The following is a 23,883-nucleotide window of genomic DNA, read 5'->3' on the forward strand; positions in this document are numbered from 1 at the left end:
TATTATTTTAAGAATATGTTAAAACTAACAATAAGTTCCATTGTTTTATTTATTGCTTTTGGGATAGGTCATGGTGAAGAAGGGTATTGTTCTATTGACAATACTGATAATTGCAATGAAGAAAGAGAAACTAGTATTTACAATGAAGGTATTTATAAGAAGCTTTAAATGATTTTATATATATTTCACAAATTTCTTTTTGCAACAGTTTTGAATGAACGATACAGTAAATATTACTATGCAATTGAAGAAGCAGAAAAAAGTTATAAACCTTGTAACAATACAAAGAATGATTGTTTTAAGGATGTCATTATACAAGATTTAAAACCTTTTAAGCAGAAAGGTATAAGCAAAGATATAATAAATGCTGCAAAAAGTAGGTATGTAAAAATTACAGATCTCATAATAAATTGTTTATATTTAACTGTTCTGTTTCTTGCAGAGGAACATTTTATCAAATAATAGGAGGAAAAGTATATAGGCAGAAAGATTGCATGTTTCCATCAAGATGTGCTGGAATAGAGCATTTTCTCTTAAAACTTGCATCAAATCTGCCAGATGTAGAATTAATAATAAATACGCGAGATTATCCTCAATCTAGCAAACATTTTGGTGGTCCATTGCCTATTTTTTCATTCAGTAAAGTAAGTAAAATATTGGTTGTAAGGACTAAGTATTATACATATTCTAATCTTTTTAAGCCTCATACATTTTATGAACTTCTTCCATGTATTAATTAAAAAATCAGGCTGTTGCTAAATGTATTTATAGACACCACAATATTATGATATTACATATCCAGCATGGGCATTCTGGGAAGGTGGTCCTGCAATTAGTTTATATCCTCGTGGCCTTGGAAGGTGGGATGAGCATAGAAAATCTTTGGACAAAGTGAGGAGAAATACATCTTGGAAAAAGAAGGAGGATAAGGCATTTTTCCGTGGCTCTAGAACAAGTTCAGAGCGTGATAACTTGATACTACTGAGTCGCAGTAAGCCAGATTTACTAGATGCTCAATACACAAAAAATCAGGCTTGGAAATCTGATAAGGTAATTAGTTTCTATTTTACACATTTTTCTAGTGTACTCATAACATGGAATAATTTTTTGAGAGATTTCATTTGCTGAAATTGTCTTTCAACATAGGATACATTATATGCGCCACCAGCTTCTGAGGTCCCCTTGGAATCTCATTGTAAATACAAATATTTATTCAATTACCGAGGTGTTGCAGCATCATTCAGACACAAGCATTTATTTCTGTGTCAGTCTTTAGTTTTTCATGTCGGGGATGAATGGACTGAATTTTACTATCATGCAATGATACCTTGGATTCATTACATACCTGTTCCTCAGGATGCTAGTCAAGCAGTATTAGAGTATGATCTTATTTATTTTTATTATTGATAGTTATTTATTTATTATTTGTACTTAGCATTATATTTAACATATTTTTATTTGTTTAGAGAGCTGATACAATTCGCGAAAGATAATGATGAATTATCAAAAAAAATTGCAAAACGTGGAAGAGACTTTATATGGAACAATTTGAAGATGAGGGATGTTGTACAGTTTTGGAAGGAACTTGTAAAAAGGTATTCTAACCTACTAACATATAAAATTACCTTAGATAAGAGTTTAATAAAAATTGTAAAGAAGGGAAACTCTTAATAATAATGCAATGCATATTTAGCATAAATAATTTTTTATATTTTTTTATTAAAATTTCATTTTTATGATGTAAAATATAAACTAATAAAAATAATTTGGTAATAATCAGATGTCTACTGAATCTTTGAAACAGGATTTAGTTAAAACGAATGTATATTTTTGTTTATTGATATTGTATGTACAATGGCAGGGCATAGCACAATGTGGCAAGTTTCAATATGAATCATTTCATTGCCCTGGGGAAGATCTAATGCAAACAAAGGCCTTGTACATGTAATATGCTATATTTGTGTATTAAATATTTTACACATTTTCAATAATGGTAATATAAAACTTTGCATAGATATAGAACATGGTATAGATTTTTTTCTTTCACAAGAAACGATTTATTTAACAAAGATTAAAAAACTGTACAAGGCTTTTTATGCTTTATTTTATCTTAAACACTAGATAATTCTTAAGTACTTTCATAACAAAACTATGGAAACATTTTTTTAGAATGTAAAGAAACATACGGTAATGTTATTAATTTTTCTACAGTGATATGTGTATACTGTGAATTGTAAATGCTGTCCACATTGTTATTACGATATCGAAAATTATTTAAACAATTTTCTTTTACCCTTAATCTACTCACGTAAATAATATATCAAATAGAGATACATCTTAAAAAAATTCGGAGCATGCAATTCAGAGCATACAAACATTCACGTAGTGCATATAACATATATTATACAATATTGCTTTTAATTCCATTTTGGTTTTAAAGCACAATACAAATAATTATTTTCAAAAATAATAAAAATCGTCGTTTCTCCTGCATACTATATTAAATCTCACATTTTGTAACATGGTCATTAAAAATTTACGTGTAACTATTATTAACATTATTTACTGTAATGTTCTATTATATATAATGAAAGAAGCTATAGAAGTGAAAAGAAATTTATTGAAACAAATAGAAAACAGTATGTCTAGAGCAAGAATTTATAAGTAAAAGAAAACTGTACATATGGTTTCAAGTTAAACACACTAGTTGCTTTAATTAGTAAATTGTGATAACAAGAAATCAGTAGAAACTTATACAAAAGAGCTGCGTTTTATTACAATGTTTTAAAAACGTTTTAAGGCACTTGTAAGGAAGATAAATACTTATTTTTTGGTGCAGTCACTACTATGAGTACTATAGATATTTTCATAAGTTTCAATAACAAATAGCTCAGGCTTCTGAGATACTTTCACAGACCTTTACGTTTCCTTACATTCTAAGATGCTTATATATAAATGAAAATTCTATAATACTCATAATACTCTCTATAGTCTCGCAACTCATTATCGCTAATGACCTTATACAGTACATACATTGATTATGAGTAGTACCAGGGGAAAATTTAACAGTTCCGAAGTATAATAAAAAGCCTAAAAAATGGTGACGAGCTTATAGCGAGTAAATACTGTACTTTGATTCTCTTGGAAACTCATATCCTGCGTGAATGCGCAAAATAAGTGCCCTCGATACCGAACATCTATACAAACTACGATGCACGAATAAAGAATAAATAGGCAGTGTAGAAGGTTCCGTGACACATCATTGCATGCGACTTACGACATTATGTATAAACATATTTTACACGTCTTGTATACTTTACATATCGTACAGTATGTCTTGCAAAACGCATCGACTTCGATCAACAAAGGAACTCGACGTAATCGAACAAGACATGCTGTAAAACACTTAACAACTATAGTGAAGCAAAACATTTAGAATGATATTCACGCGTTGCTCCAACTGGAATGATTGTTTCACAAGAGATTAAGACGTAACGAACAAACCTTTGTGAACGTGTCCGTTGAAGAGGTGATCACCCACAGGTTTGTGAGCATAAATTAGCACAACTGCCGTTTTGGCACTGTTTCTTATCGCGCTCGACACACACTTACAGCCACGCTTCCCCTGTTTGAAAAGGTCAGTTCGAATTAATTCCTAGTGGACTTTCATCGATGATTCCCATCGCTCAATTCGATCCCCGACGATAAGTTCCCCCTTACGTGTCGGCGATAATTCTAGCGACGAACATGGTCAACAGACTGAGCGAAAGGCACCACCAACTCGACGATTTGAAAAGGCTTCCCGCCGCGGAATCCGCGTCCTGATTGGAAGACGTGACTAGCTGCTCGTCCGTTCCGCCTATCGAATTTCAGAAAAGAAACAGTAGGGAGGGGCCTATTTCGAAATAATCGTCGCTGATTGGATGGCTCACTGCACCAGGCGCGCACGCGCGGCTTTGCGCGGGAAACGAAACGTGCAGCGAACGAAATCGCTGGATCGTCGTTGTTTGGAACTTATCTCGCTCGATTTTTCCTGGCACGAAGTCTGCTCCGTGAACCTGTCTCACTTTTTTAAAGGCTAGTTTTTTCCCCCTTGAAAACTTGTCGTTCCGTTTCGCTGCCTCCTAACACGAGTTTACGACTCAACGATTCCTCGAACGAACAAGCTTTTCAGTCTCGTTCGCTCACTTTTTCCCGAACCTGCGAGATTCTGGGTGCAGATTGTTGTCCTCTGGAAAAAGCGAGGTTTTTCCGGGTTAATGACAATCGCGAGACTGATCGTCTCCGAATTTCGCAGCATCATTGTTACGTGTTAAGATTTTCTGCGATTTACTTGGTTTAGGTAAGTATTCAAATTATTATGGTATGTTAGGTTTCAAGATTTTTGTGCTTTTCTGAATTTCTTTCTGTTGGTTTCTTTCTTAAGGTCTGTGAAGTAAGTGATGCTTTCTATGTGAAATTGGGATGATACTGCATTGGTAAAATTCGAAACAGAGAATGTGTGGTACAGGTAAGTTTATGAAAAGAAATTACATTTGGGATAACAAAAATTCAAAAGTAAAGAAAGTAGGTTTCACGGGAGATCCGATTTATGGATCTCTTGAGTGGAAAGCTGATCCCTCTTTCTCTCCTTGCCGCCAAGTAATTGGCGAACGTTTCAATTTTTTTCTATGCTGAACATGGTTGTGAATACTGTGCACGAATATTTTGATACGTGTCTCTTTTGTTCGAGATTCAGCAAAAAAAAGTTGACTGAAATTGACGACTCCACTGCTGTGGCCTCTCCTTGTTAAATGCAAATTCATCTTACTTTATAACTCTCTGAAAGCAGTAAAACGTGAAACTTATAATTACCACAGCGTTCAGAAAACGGGAGATAGAATCTTAGATTTTCAGTGCACAAAAATCTTTAGTGAGTAGAGTAGAGGTTGGGATGTGTAAAGCATTGCAAGCAATTTTTTTCGAAGAATGTTAGGAAATATATATTCTGAAATTCGTTTCGAATTTTCTTATATGATGCATTTAGTACCAAATAAGACCGTAATTATGGGGAGGGCGTTGGCATCGCTATAATTTATAAGATAGTAATTATGTATCTTCAAATAACTTCTTTAAAAACAAGCAATACTTTTTTGTTTTAAATATTCAGAAAATAGGGGCACGTATTGTTAACTTTAGGAAATTTCAAAATAGAGTTAAAAGTTTCACGATTATAATTTTATTTATGAAAACACTAGCGACCCCCTCTGTGGTACTGAGTGGTACCCCTAAGTGGTATTATATACATCATATGAAAGATCGCAGTGAGTTTCAAAATCGCGACAGTTTGTGCAGTCTTTCTAACAATCTTCGACAAAATAGCTTCCAAAGGTTTACGAAATCTTCCATACATAACGTTTCCTTAAAGATCAAACTAAAAGAGCATAAAATGATCGAAGTACTCGTCAAAGTACAGAAAGTCGAGAGGAGAGTTTCTATTACAAGTTTCCAGCAGCTTCCACATAAACCTTGCCAAGAGTAAGTTCCCCAGGAATGAAACAAAGTGTGTGCAAAGGAATTTCTAGTATTCAACATGCCCTGTACCAAAACAATTCCTCGTGTAACGAGATCATGAGGACCGAGAGTAGAATATACTCGTGCATATAAACAAATCGTGTATAAGAGGAGTGAACAAAAAGTACGTGCATATGGATGGAAAGAAGGTTGGAAAATAAACATGAAACAGAAGAATCGAAGGAAAGGGGGAAGAAAGAAAGAGATTAGGGATGAGGAAGGTCAAGGTCAGTTTTGTTTATTTTGGTTAGAATTTTAGAATAGGGTAGGGAGGCGAGACATTGGCCTACAGTAGATTAAGTTCCAAACAACGTAACCGACCTCCTTACAATTTTACATCATGCACCTGTTTCTTCCACAGTTGCATAGAAATACGTGCGTGTTGCGTGCATGTTAACGCACATTTTGCGCGTCTCGTGCTGTGACACATCCTTGCGTGTAAATGCAAATATTCGTGCATAATTATTTGTGAATCTATAATTGGGCTGTGGTTGCAGTGGATAAAATTTGATATAAGTTTTTGCAAAAGTCTAAATCTAAAGTTTGTTATTTATACATATGTGTGTGTCCACTGCAAGCACAGCCTTGAATGGTAAAACAGATTTCCCTTCACATAAGTCTGTCCATAGATGGCGCCTGCGCATACGTCCCCGTTAAAATTCAAATGCAATAGATTTTGGCGGGAACGTTGCACCCAACTTTTTAGACGCCATGATGGTCCATAATGGCCGTTGGCGAGAGAGAGAGCAACGATTTTTCTCGCGGAGCAGATTTTGGACAGACTTGATGGAATATTTAAGTAAAAAAATACTATTTTGCTTTTAAAATGATCGATAAAATTAGAGCTTCATTATTTGGTAGTTTAATATCATAGAATGTAGAGCAAAATAGTAGTTTCTTATTTAATAGTTTTAAGTGGCAGCTCTGCCGCTAAACTGATAGCATTAGTCAAATCTTAACGTGCAATATGAAAGATAGTGATGATACCTCACCGAAAAAAGAAATATTAGAATGATAATGTGTAGGAAACGGAATATAGTTATAGAAAGATACGAGATAAAGAGAAAGGAAATTGATCTTAGATGAGAAAGTAAAGGAGTACGATAAAATAGGAATACTACGCTAATTCGATTTCGTAGACAAGCGACATAAATAAATAGAAGAGAGAGAGACGACAAATAGGGAAAGCTTAACGTTGTTATATTTACTGTTTTCAGCAAACTGGGCCTGGCGACGGTGACTGATGATATTTCACGGTTATGTCCATCTTGTAGTGGGCGATTCAAATGTAACTATTTTTTTTCTTACTTTTTCTTACTTTTTCTTACTTTTAAAACTTCATTTGCCGCCTGGCTAGTAAATACTCTGGGCTTTGGGAAATGTAACAATCTAGATCGCGAAATGATATTCTTGTTTCCAAGAGTTGGGTTGGAAGTTAGGATTTGGGGGTGGGGATGGACTTAACTATAGGAGGACTTCCGGTATTTTCAATAATTTTGTAGGGTATTAGATGTTCTATAAATTATTCTATTTGTAATTTATCGTATAGATTTATGAATTATTATGGATATTTCCAATTTATTTTTCGCAATTATTTATCGTTTTTTATCTTGTAAATTATGTTATGTTTAATATTAGAAGAATATTTAAAATTGTTCTTCTTACGTATTCTGTAAATATTACTATTTTATTCCACTTAATTTTAATAATATTGAATTTTAAAAATTTGTTATTTTATGTAATTTTTGGAGTCTAATTTACCGGAAATTATCCTAGAGAAAATTATTGGGTATTAGGAATAGAGTAAATGAGATGATAATCTTGCATATCAGCAGAAATACTAAATTAAAGTTTTACATTTTGTGAATTTTGAATTTCAAAATAATGATAAGAGTAGAAGCTTGATTTTCAAGTTTTTTGTAAATATAATTATTAAAAAATATGATTAGTATACTACTAATATTTGTCATGAAATACTTACAATTTTAATCACCAAATAATACGCAGTATCAATATTTCTAGATAGTTCAAAGCAACGAGTATTTTTCCACGTTCATTAGTAACAATTGACGAATTGTATTTCACTCGTATTTCTGCCGATGTACAGATATGATTCGTCGAGGAATGAATAGAAACGACTGAATGGTGGTTTATACCGATCTCACATATTTGTTAGCAGATCAACTGAATGTTACGTGCGCGTGATAATGAGAATCTTCGATAATATTCGATCGAACTGATACGAGTCTTTCGACCTTCCTGTTAGTACCATCACCATGTAATACCCAAATTAATTGACCACCGTGTTTTGGGTTTGTCTGGTTACCGAAGAAGTTTGTGCAAACATTTCAATGAATTTAGATTGCTAAAAACAATTAAATAATATTGATAATTCAATTATCTGAAGATTCAGTATGGAAGATGTAATACGATTCATAGTTCACTTGTGAATTATGTGTTATTGTATGGCATATTGCATCACGGTTCTATATGAGTTCATTCTTTTTTAATGTGGAAAAACAGTTGGATAACAATTGATTTTGCGATAGAGTAACACTATCTATGATTCAGATCTCTATTCTCTAATATTCACGAACAATGTCTGTCCTCTGTGTACTATGGTTTAATGAAAATGTTATTCAAAGGTGGACCTTGAAAAGCTGCATTGCATGCACAAATTTCTTCGATGGCTGAAAGCCCTAGGTATGTAATAGCCAGGTGTTCCAGACACCAAATGCTATATCCTCGCATTTATAGTTCACTTAATTCCACTTGGAATCCCTGGCTCAAAGGTGGAATAAGGTCAAAGTTTCAACTATCCACTCTAATAAATTGCTTGAAATGCAATGAAGTGACAATTTTCTGGACAATTTATCTCAAAATTGGGCTTTGACTTGAAAAGACAAACACAAAACATATTTTACATAGAAACTTCAAATTAACAGTATAATTAAAGAAATTCTTTTAATTGAAGGGATTATATTACTTCTGAATACTACATTTAAAAACTTTATTTTCTGCAGTCACTATACTTCGAATTCTCCTTTTCAAAATAGGACTAAAGGGGTAACTGTCCAGAAAAAATATCTAAAAAATATCACTCTAATCACAAAGGAGTGGATAGTCAAACTTCTAATGGCGAGGCAAGAATCTGGTCAGACTGGAATGAAGCTTTAGTACCTGCGTCTAAGATAATGTCGCCGACGTCATCATCATCATCATTCCTATAGTCACCGTCGTTAGACTCCAAGATGCCAGCATGAGGGAATGTGTCTTCAGGATTTTCGCGAAGCCATTGGACATTACCTAATGTTCCCTTGTTGGCGGATCTACATCCGAACCACCAATAGGCTGTCGATCTTGGGAACGCAGGATCGGCAACGTCCACCTAGAAAAGTCGCCAAGGTCGTCTGAATTAAGGTACTGTGCCTACAGTTTACATTTTAATCCCTGCGATATTTTATTAACACTTTTTTAAATTTGTGTGTAAATTTCTTGTGTTTTTTTGTTTTCTACTCGAAACAGCTTTTAAAATAAGTTAGATATTATTGAAGAACAGTTTCTAAATCAAGCTGAATGTTTATGAAAGCTGAAAATTGTAAGTAGATAATTTCCGCCTGAGCCTTCGCGTGTCTGACAGTAAACGATCCGTTTCCCCTTATCGCGTCTTTTACTCTTGACTCTTTATGCATATTTGATTGACACTGCTTGTTGCATTTGATGGTATTTGTACTATTTTAAAAGCTGTTTTTAAAGTTTTTTGGTGAATTCAAAAATTGAATTTATGTATGTATTTATTTCTATGTATGTATTTCATTTTTTTCTCATTGTAAAACTGAAAATTAACTCACTAGTATGTCGTTTATTGGTACATATATCATTGTTTAAATAGAATTTTTATGACTATTTCAGTAATTTTTTTTATTAATATTTTAATTTTACTAAAATAGACATAAAATTCCATGAAAGTCATAGGTCAGAAATCCTGGCCTGAGATATGCAAAGATTCATATCTTTTGATTACAACTTAATTAATCTGATGGGGGGGAGAAACATAAAATATCTACTTACGGAGAACGTCCTGTCGTTGAATCTATAGTAAGCATCCCCCTTGAAGAAATACGTGTAGTCACGATAGACTATCGAGGCATCCAGATTGTCAGGGATTCCCTCCCAGTTTGAGATCAATTTAGGATAAGTGTTTTTCACGGGTGGCTTCTGCGCAGGGTCAAACCTCCAGAATTTGGTACCTTTGTAGAAGTAGATTTTACCATTTCCAGTCCAGACCAGCACTGTGTCGATATTGTCAGGGATTCCTGTGAAACCTTCGCTAATTTCTTTCGGATAGTCTCCGTCCATCCTCTTGCCCACGTATCTCCAGTACTTCGAGCCCTGTAGTCACACGATTAATTATTCATTATAATCGTTTGCTAGGCTGATTAGAACGCCCCAGTAAATTGAAGACAGAAAGGGAATATTTTGTGTGGAATTTTGACAATGAAATAGTTTTCAAAAAATCCATGGTTCAAAATTTTGTTTTACCTTGAAGAAGTATGTCTTGCCATTCTTGTATGTGAACGCAGCGTCAATGTTCCCTGGCAGTCCCTTCCATGAATGAGAGATCAGTTTTGGGTATCCGATTGCTACTCCATCCGCGGTTAATCTCCAGTAGCGGTCCCCTAAAGTGAAATTAATTATTTATAGTATATTTGCAGTAGCCACTAGCTTTCTTTAAATTTTTTTTCGATCTTATACATAATCCTCAACATCTCTCTCCAACTTTTATTGACTTCACATTTCAAATCTCATTTTCATAAAAAAACATGAACTCCTAATTTACAGAAGCCTTCGCATATTTCACTGTCCAAGTAATTTCGCTAATGAACCGAGTCAATGACAAAAACTTCTCCATATATTCGACTCCTGTTTACCGTAGCAATTCAAGCTTTAGTCGAATAGCAGATGGACTGAATCAAATTTTTGTCCTTTAAGTTGACAATTATTTGTTACTTAATTTTTGTGAATTTTTTTTAGCGATGTGAGTAAATTCTTACCTTTGAAGACGTACACGTGACCCTCCGCGGAGTTGAACATCGCGTCGACCTTTGGATCAGTGCAGAGCTCCGAGTTTTCTTCACTGGGCGGTCTTGGAGTCGTGGTTCCGTATCTCGGTCCAGTTGGAATTCCACCAGTATTCACAGTCTTCTTTCCGTACAAAGTCTATGATAGAATTAGAAAAATTATTCGTCTGTTCATTCGAGTTTTTTTTTTAATAATTTTGACTGTCATTGTATAGACAGAGATTCGAAAATTTCAGTAGGACTTTTATATTTCTACTTTTCCTTGTTTCATTCATTCTTCCAATTAACAACTTTTCTCTCAAACTTCTCTGAAGTTAACTATACCTAGTGCTATTAAACTACCAGAATATTTCCCTAAAAGTTCTCCAAAAAAGTCTTCCACTTTATCTCATGACAGCACCACATAATCATCATACAAAATACGGGAAAATCCTTCTCCAAAAAGTTCATTTGCCAGTAGGACTGATTCACATCCTCCTTTGGACCGGATATCCTCACGCAAATTCACTCGGTATTTACCTGAATACCCTGAATATCGTCGTCATCTAGGCGAAACGAGGGCTCATAGCCACGATAGAATGGCGCCATTAGAGCAGTCTTCGTGTCGCTGTGACTGAGCCCAAGGGAATGCCCGAATTCGTGAGCAGCCACCTGGAAGAGATTAGTCCCGCGGAAACTGTCGATGGTCCATTGCTCTGCGTCGTCAAAGTGGGCATCGCCTCCATACACGGGGAAGTAAGCGTGAGCTAAAGTGCCTCCAGGTCCATCGAAGGGATCACCGTCTCCATGTTCGCCTTTTTCGAATCTGATCTCGATGTGGACCTAGAAACATCGAGATAATATGTTTTATTCTGAAGCTTTTTGGAAAGAGCTGAAAATTGGGGATTTTTGTTCATTTTCTGGAAATGAGTTTGATTTAGGAAGATATAGTTCATTGGGTTTCGAGGGACTGGTCTGAATATTTGGGTGAGATTTTGTTGGATTTTATATTGTAAATATTTGCTACTGTGATTAGTTCTTTGAGGCTACTTAAGAGGATATTTAAGAATACTCAAGTGGAGAACACATACAGAGGATCTAGTGGTTCTGGAGAGTTGTAAATGGCTTTTTTAGGGAAACCTTCTCTGTCAGAAGTAGAAGAGAAACTTTTTTATTTGAGATTTAGTGAAGGTTTTTATGAGGTGACAGTATTACTATTTTTTACTCTTGTATTATAGTCTGAGTATAACTCAGTATTTTATATGCCTTATTATATTTAAAAAAAGGAAGAAAATGGAATATTGCTTTAATACTTTATTGCACAATTTTTCTCTATCTTCAGGAGTTTCAGGAAAATACTGTGATATTTAGAGTAGTCCAGTTTATAGATCTCATTAAATACAGGATAAAGTATATTCGATTGTGTTGATGGATTCCTTTAATTCCACGCATTATTATTGGAACACATTTTAATATGGATTCTGCCACAGGAAATATTATAATATTAAATTACGTATGTCAAGCCGCAATAACGTCTAAATATTACTGAAATCACAGATGGCCTGATCGAAAACACACAAATATTACAGCAATAAAAACGTTTAGGAAACATATTCTAAGAACTGGAATCCAAACAATTTTTCCTTCATTTTCTTCTGAATCACTCACCAAGTCGTAAAGTTAATTTTTCTGGCCAACTTAAGTATTATTTAACAAACGATTGGGCACTCAAAATCAGTCAATTTTAACAAGTTTATCAATTCAGATTTTATAAACCTATCAGAGTCCTCTAACTCAAAAATATTCCTTCTTCTTTTAATAGTTTATTTTAACTAGGGATCATATTTCAGTAATTCTTCATTTCTTGTTTCCTATTTTGCCTCATTATTTAAAAATCATTTTAAAAGTTCATCTTACCTGTCCCGATTTCTTCTGCACAAAGACAAGATCGGTGTACTCCGACCACACTTTGAACGCTTTGTTCAGCTCAATGTCGACTTTGTGCTGCGGCAGATTTCGCGGGTACTTGCTGATCTTGTACGTCAGCTTCTTCACTCTCCATCTCGAACCTGCGCAAAAACGATGACGACGCGTCAGAAAACTCGGAAAAATATTTACAGAGTTCACTTTGGACTAAAAATGGTTCTCCTTTATTCTCCAGCATCTCTGGCAGTCCCGTTGAGCCAGCTTGGCACAACCTTCGCGATGCGCGGCATATTTTCATAATTTATCATTTTTATAGAGAACATCTTCTCACTGCTTTGTAATGTCCATTTATGTAACGATTGCTTCTGCGCACAGCAATTATCCTGCGACCGTCTTATTTGTTCATTGTGCAACGATTTTTTTTTAAACGCGACGATCATGGAGGATGGAACCTTTGCGAGCTGCATTTTCGTTTCTAAAAATAATTCTGGAGTGGTTGATTCTTTCATGGCAGAATCATTGCTGATGGTTAATAGGTGCATTGAATTTTCTAACTCTGTATTAAAATTAAGTTACAAATAAAGGGCAAAGAGACTCTAATATTTTCTGTTTTATACTCTCCAACAAATTATTTAAAATTATCACTATTGAAAGCATATTAACCCTTTATTACATTATATTATTAGTGGTTTCAAGTTGAAACCACATTTTGGTAGCTTGTTGTTACATCTTGCTGCTCGTGCATTAAAGAAACTGGCTTTGCACTGTATTTTTCCATTTTCACATTCTGAGCCACGAAGGATTAAACACCAGATACTAATCATGAAACGCATTATATTATTCAATATAATTAATTCGTTTCCACGTGCTGCAAATAATGCAAATCAAACCTGCCTCGTCATCCATTATCTCGCGCAAACAACGGATCCTTCGACAAGGTTCCATCGGCCAAGGTCGATCCTTGAAACGACCATTATTAAATCCTAAAGCGCGTACAATTGTCGAAGCTTAAGCCTCGTTCAGATTAGTCAAGTTGAATTCAAGCAATTTGGGTTCAAGTAGCTTGATGTCAAGTTTGTGTTCAGACAAGTCAAGTTACTTGGATTCAAATGGTTTGAATTTAAATGTAACTTGAATTCAAGCTGCCATGCAAGAATAATTAAAATGGTGTCAGAAGAGGTGGTGGAGATTCAGTACTCATCATACAGTACTTATCATAGTACACATCAATTAATGTGTATTTCAAGTCAAGAAAAAGTTAAAAGGACATCAATTTCACTTGAAGCTTGAAAAGCTATTTCAAGTCAAGCAATGTAACACGTTCACATTACTCAAACTGTCTCAAATCATTTGTATTAAAGCCACTAGAACTCAACTAACATGACTAATGTGAACGTGCTTAATAGAAACTTGAAGGGATGTTTCAAGTGAAGTAAAATAACAGGTTCACATTGGCCAAGTTGCTTCAGATCACTTACATTCAAGCTGCTTGAATTCCAGTGACTTGACTAATCTGAACGAGGCTTTAGATCCTTTGTCATCCTGCTGAATCGCCCCGGATCTCTGGATCGCTCGAAAACCGCCTGTTTGAGGTCATTTCGTTTCGAAACGCTCTACGAACGTTGGCTGTGACTCTAGTGGGTCACAGTTAGCCCCCATATCGTGGAACAGAATTCCATAGGATCCACGCATCGTCGATCCCAGCGACCTATGGGTGCACAAGTCGCGAGAATGTTCGCGCGAGGTTCAAAGTCACGGCTAGAGTGATTCTCTCGCGATTCGAATCGAGATCGCTGGTTGGCGTGATTCTGCGAATGCGTCAGACGTCGATGATGGTTTGTTTTCTGGGAAACGCGGGTTAATGACTATGGTCGGCTCGACGTGATTAATTAGGGTGAATGGGGACGGTGATTAATTAGACGTCTGTGATCGCTGATGATCGATGATTGCGGGCAAAGGATAGTTATAATTGGAAAGAGTTAGGCATTGTTTCAATTATTTCAATAATAGTTTTCAGTGAACATGTATCTAAATTAATTAGCTGAATAAATTGCTTTTAGTTGAACATTTTATTTTGGCAATAATTATGCATTATTTGTATATATTAGAAAACATTAAGATTAGTGTTTTAATAATGCATGGAATTTCACTCAAATGGAAATAAGAATGTTCATAGAAAATTGCAGGGTCATTTTTGCTTTTAAAATTAAATATTAATGATTATTAGAATTTTTTTATAAGCTTATACATATAGTTACAAATTGCTTTCTAATTATTATAAAAGATTGAAGTTACTCAAATTTTCGTTTAGGTATTTTATTATACATAATTATATTAGATTGATGGTAACTTTTTGGAACAGGACAAAGGTGTTATAAAAATGATTAACAGATAAGAGAATTTTATGAAAAATTTGATGGCTCTATTAGATAAGGATTTAGTTAGTTTTGTCTGACATGTATCTGGGATAGTATTGATGGTTAAAAAATGCATTCGGAGCATCAGACAATACAACAGTGATACAGATGCGCATGACCTGTTTAGGGTGACTGACTCCACATTGACGGTAACGAGGCAGGAAGTTAAAAGTAACACCGACAACTGCTAAACATTCCTAACGCCGTGAAAACATTGCATTGTAAAATATAAGTGTCTTTTTCCATCTTGATGAACGATTGTCCAATCTTTCTTGCAAAAGTCGATCATTTTTATCTCAAAGCTGAATTATTTTCTACGATACTATTTTGAAACACTTTTATGAAATTTCGATTGTCAGATAATTGTGATAAGTGTAATTATGGTACGAAGTATTAACGTAAAGTCGTCTTGATGAGATGAGATATAGAGCGATACTTCTTCATAATGATTTGATTTGAATTCTAGATTTTGTCAGCCTGACATAGCAGTTGACGATTAGATAAGCGACTAATCGATCAAACATTATATCACATCCTAGGTTTCATTCTACTGTTTTACAAAATTCCTTTGGATTTCTTTTAAAACCTCTCAGATATGAATGATAAATTTCAAACAGACGTTCGACTGTCTTTCACATGTTTATAAAAAGTAATACATTAATATATACCTTGAAGAACGTATCGTTTCGATCTCGTGAAACCAGGCCCAACCTTGTCTTTAACACCACACCTCGGCAGCGCCATTAGTTTGTACGTTTCCTCGTCAAAGTCACCTAAAACATGAAACACATATCAAATTTAATCACCATTTCAAATTACATCACCATTTCAAATTGCATCACCTCAGTGCCAAATTCTTTGCGCCAACATTATCCTAACAAATTCAATTTCTACAGAGTGCTCATTTTTGAAATCGTATCCTCTGATAAAAATGTCGTTTCACTGTACGCAATTAAAGAAAAACTGCTGCACAAGCTTCCTCGAATTCTCCGCGTGTGTTTCGCTCAGACTCATCTCGTTCCGCCATTCCCAAGCGTATTCAAATCACTCTCGACAACCGTCCCGCTAATGCCACAATTTTCACGCAAACAAGCATTAATAAACGTACGAGTTGCAGTCGCGTGACCGCTGCAAACATAGCAGAGGCTTGTTTTCAGGTGAACGCTAGTTAAAGTCGACGGCACACTTAGACAAATCGATGCTAAAGTTTCCGCTCCAATGGGAGTGAAAAATACAGTACGCGAAGTTCTAAAATCCCAGTGTCTTGTCCTTCGAAGTCAGCGTGGTTTAATTACTCCTAAAAATGTTCGCTCCCCTTTATTGAAGGAACATGGTTTCTTGCAGTTAGGTTTGCACGAGCGTGTGAGGCGCTTAACGTTTTCGTATGCTCTGGATATTATGCATACACGCGTTACGTTGATGCATATGCACCGCGATACAAGGAAACGTATATGTATGTTTGCATCGCACGAAGGATCGCAAGGTATAGTTGTGGGATCGATATCTGCGAATCCTGCGATCTGGAATGGTGTACTCGATGCTTTTTGATTATATTCAGAGCCTCACATTCTTGGAGTAAATAAGCTTCGATGAATTTGTGCTTTAGGGCGATGCTAATGTATTAATAAAGTGGTCAGTTTTAATCTATGGTATTTTATTTTAGTGTATGTAGCTTCGCTGAGGAGTTTATAACGAGAGGCACGTTTCTGTGGCCAACTCATGCCATGGCAAGCCACTTATCAATCGCGAGTAAAACTCTGTTGCTATAAATAATTTTAATCTGTAGGGAATATAGAAACGAGCTTATGATGGAGGAGTATTATAGACATAGTGATAGAAGAGTATTCATAGTGAGAAGAAATACGAGAATTTTCTTTAGACTGTATTAAGATTTTTGTATACTGTAATGAAAATATTTATTCCAGTGCTGAGCACACTTTATGATACGATTTTATTATGATAGCAGTCATATTTCGTCTATTAAAAATACTTGTGTCTGATTTTGGACTTAATCTATTGATTTTGCCATGTCTGACTTGGAACTCATTCTACTGACATCACTGTCTTCAACTTGAGGCCTATGCTATTGACTTTACTATGTCTGACTCGAGACTTATTCTACTGATTTCTCTGTGTCTGACACGAGATGTATTCTCTGATTTTTCTGTGTCTGGCTGAAGACTTATTCTACTGATTTCTCTGTGTCTGACTCAAGACTTATTCTACTGATTTCTCTGTGTCTGACTCGAGACTTATTCTACTGATTTCTTTGTGTCTGACTCGAGACGTATTCTCTGATTTTTCTGTGTCTGACTCGAGACGTATTCTCTGATTTCTCTGTGTCTGACTCGAGACTTATTCTACTGATTTCTTTGTGTCTGACTCGAGACTTATTCTACTGATTTCTCTGTGTCTGACTCTAGGCTTATTCTACTGATTTCTCTATGTCTGACTCGAGACGAATTATCTGATTTCTCTGTGTCTGATTCGAGACTTATTCTACTGATTTAGCTAAGTCTGACTTTATGTCACTTTTACTCACAAAATAAATGCAATACACTTGGTTTAATTATATTTCTGAAGCACCTTGTAAATATGTATAAAGCAACGTTCTTCCACGCAGTAGTTCAACACTCCCACCAGTAACAGACTTTCCTTTACCCGACAAGAAGCTGTAAACACTGATTACGCACTCGCTACTCGATCTCGCGCGATCGTCTCGCAACTTTAGAGCAATTTCATCCACTGTTACGAAACGTTTCAACAGATCCTTCCTTTTTACACGTCTCTGTTCAATCTAGCGCAACCAACGTGAAGCCGACGATACTGAGATACTAGGGTACAGGTTGCGTGGAACGCACGAGTGAAAATTACTGTTGATAAACGCGTCTCATCTCGAATAATACTGCCACCAGCGGTGTACAATTTTGCAGTTAGATCATTCTTCCGTTCACCTTCGCTTTTTATTGGTGGTCGTCGAATCGCTGCTTCCGACTGTGGATGCTGGATATGTTACACATAGTGTTAGACGAGGTGTTCGATGATTGATTTGCATATTTTTGGTGGTATTTGGTATTTGGAGCTTGGTAGAAGCGTACCTATGTGTTTACTTAAATTAAAGTGAATTTTCTCTATCTTTTATCCATTTAGAAGATTTTCAGGTCTGTTTAATTTTAAATGACATCTTTTTTGTGATGTTACTGTTCGATTTGATTCATAAAATATGGCGTTCTTGATGTGAATAAAAAAGTGAGATTAGAGATCGGTGATCCATTTTTTCTCTGTGAAGAGTGACTAGCTTTCACAGTGATTGACGAAGTTGATCAGTTCTTTGCGACAGGTTGCTTCATCTGCTTTGAGATCAGGAACTTTTTGGCCACTTTCTATTAGAAATTACTCTTTGAATATCATTCATGATGTTCAAGAATGTTATATGAGATGTTCATATGAAGTGAAATGGGACGAATGTCGATATGGTTCACAGTATTAGCGATTTTTTATTTATGTAAATTAGATGTTCTGGCAAAACGTGCCACAATGGCAAGATTGTACTGTGAGTCATCTCGTAAGCGCCAGTGGATCGCATATTTCACCGAACTGTGAGTCATCATTCAGTATCATCAGTGAGAATCCAAAGGGGATTCTGCCTCCTGTTATTTTCCACCATGAAACCCACTTCACCATAAAATGGTACTTACATAGGTACAATTTTTACTGAACTTGTGTTGAAAACTATTTAACCAAAATTCGAAAAATTTGTGGACTCTTATATACACCAAATAAATATCTAAAACTTCAGTCCCAAAATGAAGAGATTCCATCAAATAAAAATCCAAAAATTGGTCAAACATTCCACCAACAAAATAGTTAAAACATGTAGACAAAATATCAAAACATTGATCCTCAAGCCCTCATTTTCTCGAATCGACTATTACACAACAGGCCATATCTCGTCCATCGGTGATTATAACATATATTTCTACTGATAACGCTTTATCAGTTCATCAGTATTTCCACGCTTGCCTCCACTCCCACCGGAAACAATAATAATTTATTTCTTTGTCTGCCGATGTCTCTATCATTTACCATAGCCGACTGTCCATGTGTCAGTCAAGGTTCAAACCTTGGCAATGATTGTCCTGGAACGTTTGTTTAATAGCCTCGCTAAACAATTCCCAGCGAGGACTCGCTTTCAGACGTTGTTTGACTTTCATTCGTCAATTTTCCAGTCGCTTCTTCTTTTCCTCTTGCTATTGATTTTTATTCACTGTCGTACGAAATTGCACGTTTCCATGCGGAGACGGCCAAAGCAGCGTCCGGTCTTTCAAGGTCTAGAAATTCAAAAATGCACTCTTTATTCAGAGCCGGTCCGACAAGTATCTCTAGAAGGTGCAAGTGTATGTTTTTGTGCGCACAGAGCAACCAAGGATTCGCAGAAGTCCTCTATAACACGTTGTCATCCTGCTGATGGGTCCTTCGTTGTTCTTCAGTGCGCAGAATTCGATTCTGTGGTTTGTGTATGTTGGCACCATGCTTTCTGCATTTTTGGTGTCTCTGGATTTTGCTTCTGTATTTTAGTTGGCTAATTCTGGTTAATTGTCAAGATAGAGGTGTTATTAGATGACTTGTGGATATTCGCATCATGCTTTCTGCATTTTTGGTGTCTCTGGATTTTGCTTCTGAATTTTAGTTAGTTAATTTTGGCTAATTGTCAAGATACAGGTGTTATTAGATGGCTTCTGGATGTTGGCACCATGCTTTCTGTATTTTTAGTGTCTCTGGATTTTGCTTCTGTATTTTAGTTAGCTAATTTTGGCTAATTTCCAAGATAGAGATGTTATTAGATGGCTTGTGGATATTGGCATCAGGCTTTCTGCATTTTTGGTGTCTCTGGATTTTGCTTCTGAATTTTAGTTACCTAATTTTGGCTAATTGTCAAGGTAGAGGTGTTATTAGATGATGTGTGGATGTTAGTACCATGCTTTCTAAATTTCTTGTGTCTCTTGATTTTGCTTTTAAGCTTCAGTTGATCAATTTTGTTACCAATACAGAGTTGTTATTAGGTGGCACCATGCTTTCAGCCCTTGGCGCGTCTCGATTTGATCCTGTCCATTATTCTCCCCAGTCAAAGTGCGATCAGGGTTTTATTTTGATTCAGCTCGCGCTGGCATAATAATCGTTCGCCTGAACATGAATGACGTGCACGCGTCCTTTGACGTATAGGAAACGGACTTTTGGAATTGGACTCTGATACCTTGCATTATCCACGGCGATACAAGTCACAACTATCTGATTAGTTTGATCTGGCGAATTCGATGCAGAGTGCAGCAGTTTTTCGGTGAGTCACGTCGACGATGAATGAATCCATCCAGGGGGCATGATTCATGAACGGGCACCCACGACAACTATTACACTCAATTATGGTTAAATATAATACGCGGTCCAGGCAAGGACGTAAATAAAATTTAATTGATGTCGAGGAACTAATCGTGCTCCTCGTTTCCTGGACTTATTTTCGTTGCTCCGTCCGCGAAGGTCTTGCTCGAGCTTTAATTGCTACTGTCGTCGATGTTAGGAGTCACCTGTTGCCTGTTGGATCCTTGAATTATTTTTATTGGGACTCGACTTGGGTATTAACTGATTCAAATATTGGATTATGTAATGGAAATTGAGTTTAGCGTTGTAGTCTTTATTTGTTGTACCTAATTTTAAATTTTAAATTATAAAATTCATCGTGAAGAATTGTTGCTTTTACCTGTTATGTTTAGTCCAGCGAAAGATTGGAATTCAGCGATTGCTCTAGACAGTTTGTCTTTAGATATAATTCCACCACTTGTTGGATTGATGGGTTGCAAATAACCATACTGAGAGAGGTAGCTCTGCAACAGAAAAAATTCAGAAAATTAATTTGGGTTAATTTGAAAAAAGATTCAAACTTTAATTAGAATACATTCAATTATTGCTCCTCTGAAATTTAATTAATTTATCATAGCACTGTGAATTCCTCTTGCCAAGTTTCAATATTTTCTGATCCAGGGTTCAATAAAAAGAATTTCAAATATTTTACCCTCTGAAAATTTCTTGCAAATTTGAAGAACTCTCACTGAAGACACTAGAGTCTTTCCAAAAAGGAAAAATCTCTTCTCTTACAAGAATTAAGATCTTGTTAAATTTTCTCATCAATGATTTTATACAAGTCCTTCAGACCATAATACGCTCACGCGTCACAGACAATCATTGTCTCTAATTCAACCATTATACCTAATGTACAAATTATCTTTCCAAAAGTGACTCATCTGTTCTATCAAACCCGAAGCAAAAGTTCTTCTTTCAGAACTTTTCATCCCAACTCAATACAAATCTATGTAAATAAAATTCCACTTTCATTGATAATCATAAAAATCATTGTATATTAACGCACTTATGCTAAAGTGAAATCGATTACGATTCAGATTAATAATTTATAAGAATGATATAGACTGCTAGAACCGCTAGATTTCGCACGTTCGTAAACTGTAAATGGGAGAGATGATGACTGAGGGGATTGACCCGACCGATGACTGCGTTGTGGTATGATACTGTTATTTAACCGCGACTGGTAAAGACAATTGATATTCTGACGAATAAAACGTGCCGCGGCGTACGTGTTTCCGTTTTCCTTGTCGTTTCCTTTCGTTCGCTGGTGAATTGCAGGGAATTTTCCTTCGTCACTCTAGTCGTATAAAGTATTTCAAGTACATTTAGAGATGACTGATTAGTTTTTCCTTTCTGTGGAAACTGGTTTGTAATAGAATTAGGGAAAAAAATAGAATAGGAAAATTTCTAAATTTGTGACAGAATTGAACTTTTTTTCCTCTTTTTGAATTTTTTCTGTGAGAAAGAAAATAGTTGGTTGTGAGATTGAAATGTAATCAGAAGAGACAGAGGCTGTATTAATTTCTTTCTTTCTTTTTTTTTTTTTTGTTAGAAGAATTTTACTTTAATCTTTGCTATAATTTTTGAGGTAGATGGAGTTTTCTAGAATTTTATTGCGTTTCTTGTACCTACTTGCTTGTTCGATGAATGTGAGGATTTTCAAATGATTCAACTATGTGTTTGGTTATGATGCAGCACGTGATCTATGATTTAGACATTCTACTAGGTAGATTATTATTATCTAAAAAAAGTGTGGCACTACGTGACCCCAAGACACTTCATAGTCACGCGCTTTATAACTAAAAGCGCATTATTTAACCGCTGTACAATATGATTCATGGTTGATTAGTAATGCTGAATATTTTACACATTTTAAACAGATACTATTACTACGTGTAATAATAAAACAGCTACAAAATACGAACATAGTATTAAATATTTCTAATAATCGTAAATAACTCTAGTATTAAAAAAAAGTAATTAGATCTTCAGAGTCATTATCAATTTCACTAGCACCCACACAAATGGTTTTGAAAAAAATTAAAAATATATTTATAAGTTAAATTTATAAAAAATTCTCATTCTTTACATTCTCTTATAAAAGTCACTTTGTCAGATTGTCATTGCTCAAGAAAAATGCCATTGCTAAGTGCCACATTCCCAAGGGCATCTCGTTCATATATCCATCCTCTGATAAATCTCCACTGACAGCAAATCCTAACAGTAGGTCCTCCAAACGCAGTCACTTCATTATCGAGACAAGGTGTACATCAATAAACCATAAAATGTACACCAAAGGTTATCGTAACCTCGAACCACCTATCGTAAGTGTAAAGTTATGCTATGAGTCATCCTTACACGATGCACGAGACTAGATAAAGAGGAATATTCATTGGAATATTCAACGTACAAACGCTCATTATGTCAATAATCTAGCGCAATCCTTGCTGCACTTGAAATATCTTTTAAATCCCTTAAGATCGTAGTCTCTAGCAGCGCTGATTCATCGTTACAACGAAATGAGCTCCACGCTATTTTTTCCTGCTTCATAATTAGCTCCTAGTTCTGAACTCTGAATGGATACGTGACACGCAGGCTTATGTCAACTTTGGAAAGGTACTGAGAAGTAAGCTGTATTAAGAGATGGATTTCTGCGTCTTTCGAGAATTATTTTTAAATGTTGCACAAGTTTCCTGGATTTATTGAACTTTTCCAGGTTTCTTTAAGTTGAGAATCTTAAATAATTTCTTGCTAATTTATTCTCGAGTCCTTGAGTAAAACATCTTGTTATAACCTCGTAATGATTTGCTTTTATTTTCACTTTTGACAAGAAGATAAAGAACTGAGACACGAAAAATGATCCACAATTGAAGTGTTAAATTATTCCACACAAGAGACTAAGTCTCAATGTTCCAAAAACACAAATAAATAATTCTGTAACTTCAGAGTTCCACAGCCTCTCAAAAAGTCTACTTTCAACTCAAATCACCCCTTCACACGACAATTCCCACAGTTCCTCGCTCACAGTTAATCAAAATCATCTAAATCCCATCTGTGCCTTCCCCCACGACCATGACGCTCCATCAGGTGTCAGTGATTCAGCAGGCGAAACGCTCGAGCGCTTCATGCATCTCGTTCGTAAGCGCGGTGAGCAGCTCGGCTTCCAGGAACGACGAGATTTTTATGAATGAACGTAAGTGGAGTGCTCGCCGCTCGTACTAGCGCGTGCACGTGTGTCACGCGTGAATGGACGCTCCTTCTGACGCCCTCGTAACAGGACCGCGTCTGTGTTCGAACGCGAGCATTCTACTGGCGCGCTAGAGTTTACGATTCTGAGTCATCGTCTCCTTTTTTTTTTCTAAGGAATTTTGATCGTGACTCGATCGTTGATCGAGGTAGTTCTTAGCTAACTCTGTTGGTCAAATGGGAATTCATTACTAAACGATGAATATAAAATTGGTAAATTGGTATACTATGTGAATTATGGTAATCATTTTTAACATTATTGAGAA

At 35.7% G+C, this 23,883-nt stretch overlaps 2 protein-coding genes across 6 annotated transcripts in view; one reads left to right on the forward strand and one right to left on the reverse strand.

Annotated features, from left to right (window-relative positions):
• Nucleotides 1-107: 107 nt before the first annotated feature.
• LOC143186986 (O-glucosyltransferase rumi homolog) lies at nt 108-1,695 on the forward strand. The gene is made up of 5 exons (XM_076390895.1): nt 108-380; nt 443-644; nt 772-1,050; nt 1,147-1,379; nt 1,467-1,695. The coding sequence occupies exons 1-5, from the start codon at nt 169-171 to the stop codon at nt 1,669-1,671; spliced, it is 1,131 nt and encodes a 376-aa protein (XP_076247010.1). The 5' UTR covers nt 108-168; the 3' UTR covers nt 1,672-1,695.
• LOC143186985 (matrix metalloproteinase-14-like) overlaps nt 1,689-23,883 on the reverse strand; it is a 39,717-nt gene continuing 17,522 nt past the window's right edge. Inside the window, exons 2-10 of one of the 5 annotated variants that reach the window (XM_076390890.1) lie at nt 20,712-20,835; nt 15,625-15,729; nt 12,531-12,682; nt 11,154-11,456; nt 10,608-10,773; nt 10,096-10,232; nt 9,625-9,945; nt 8,860-8,941; nt 1,689-3,859 (exon numbers count right to left, since the gene is read on the reverse strand). In XM_076390890.1, coding sequence (XP_076247005.1) covers nt 3,717-3,859; nt 8,860-8,941; nt 9,625-9,945; nt 10,096-10,232; nt 10,608-10,773; nt 11,154-11,456; nt 12,531-12,682; nt 15,625-15,729; nt 20,712-20,835 — 1,533 coding nt within the window. In that variant the 3' untranslated portion in view covers nt 1,689-3,716. Of the gene's footprint in view, nt 4,232-4,255; nt 4,822-8,733; nt 8,942-9,624; nt 9,946-10,095; nt 10,233-10,607; nt 10,774-11,153; nt 11,457-12,530; nt 12,683-15,624; nt 15,730-15,798; nt 16,115-20,711; nt 20,836-23,883 lie in introns of those variants that run through there. The other 4 variants (XM_076390889.1, XM_076390894.1, XM_076390892.1 and 1 more) reach the window with 4 other exon arrangements.

This window comes from Calliopsis andreniformis, unplaced genomic scaffold (genome assembly GCF_051401765.1).
Source record: "Calliopsis andreniformis isolate RMS-2024a unplaced genomic scaffold, iyCalAndr_principal scaffold0022, whole genome shotgun sequence".
NCBI classification, from domain to species: Eukaryota; Metazoa; Arthropoda; class Insecta; order Hymenoptera; family Andrenidae; genus Calliopsis; species Calliopsis andreniformis.

What these genes read in the sequence shown, in the direction of transcription:
- LOC143186986 (XM_076390895.1), top strand. Translation starts at nt 169, where the DNA reads ATGATTTTATATATATTTCACAAATTTCTTTTTGCAACAGTTTTGAAT. An exon ending in ATAAATGCTGCAAAAAGTAG is followed by an intron (nt 381 to 442) that starts GTATGTAAAAAT and finishes TGTTTCTTGCAG; the next exon opens with AGGAACATTTTATCAAATAA. An exon ending in CTATTTTTTCATTCAGTAAA is followed by an intron (nt 645 to 771) that starts GTAAGTAAAATA and finishes ATGTATTTATAG; the next exon opens with ACACCACAATATTATGATAT.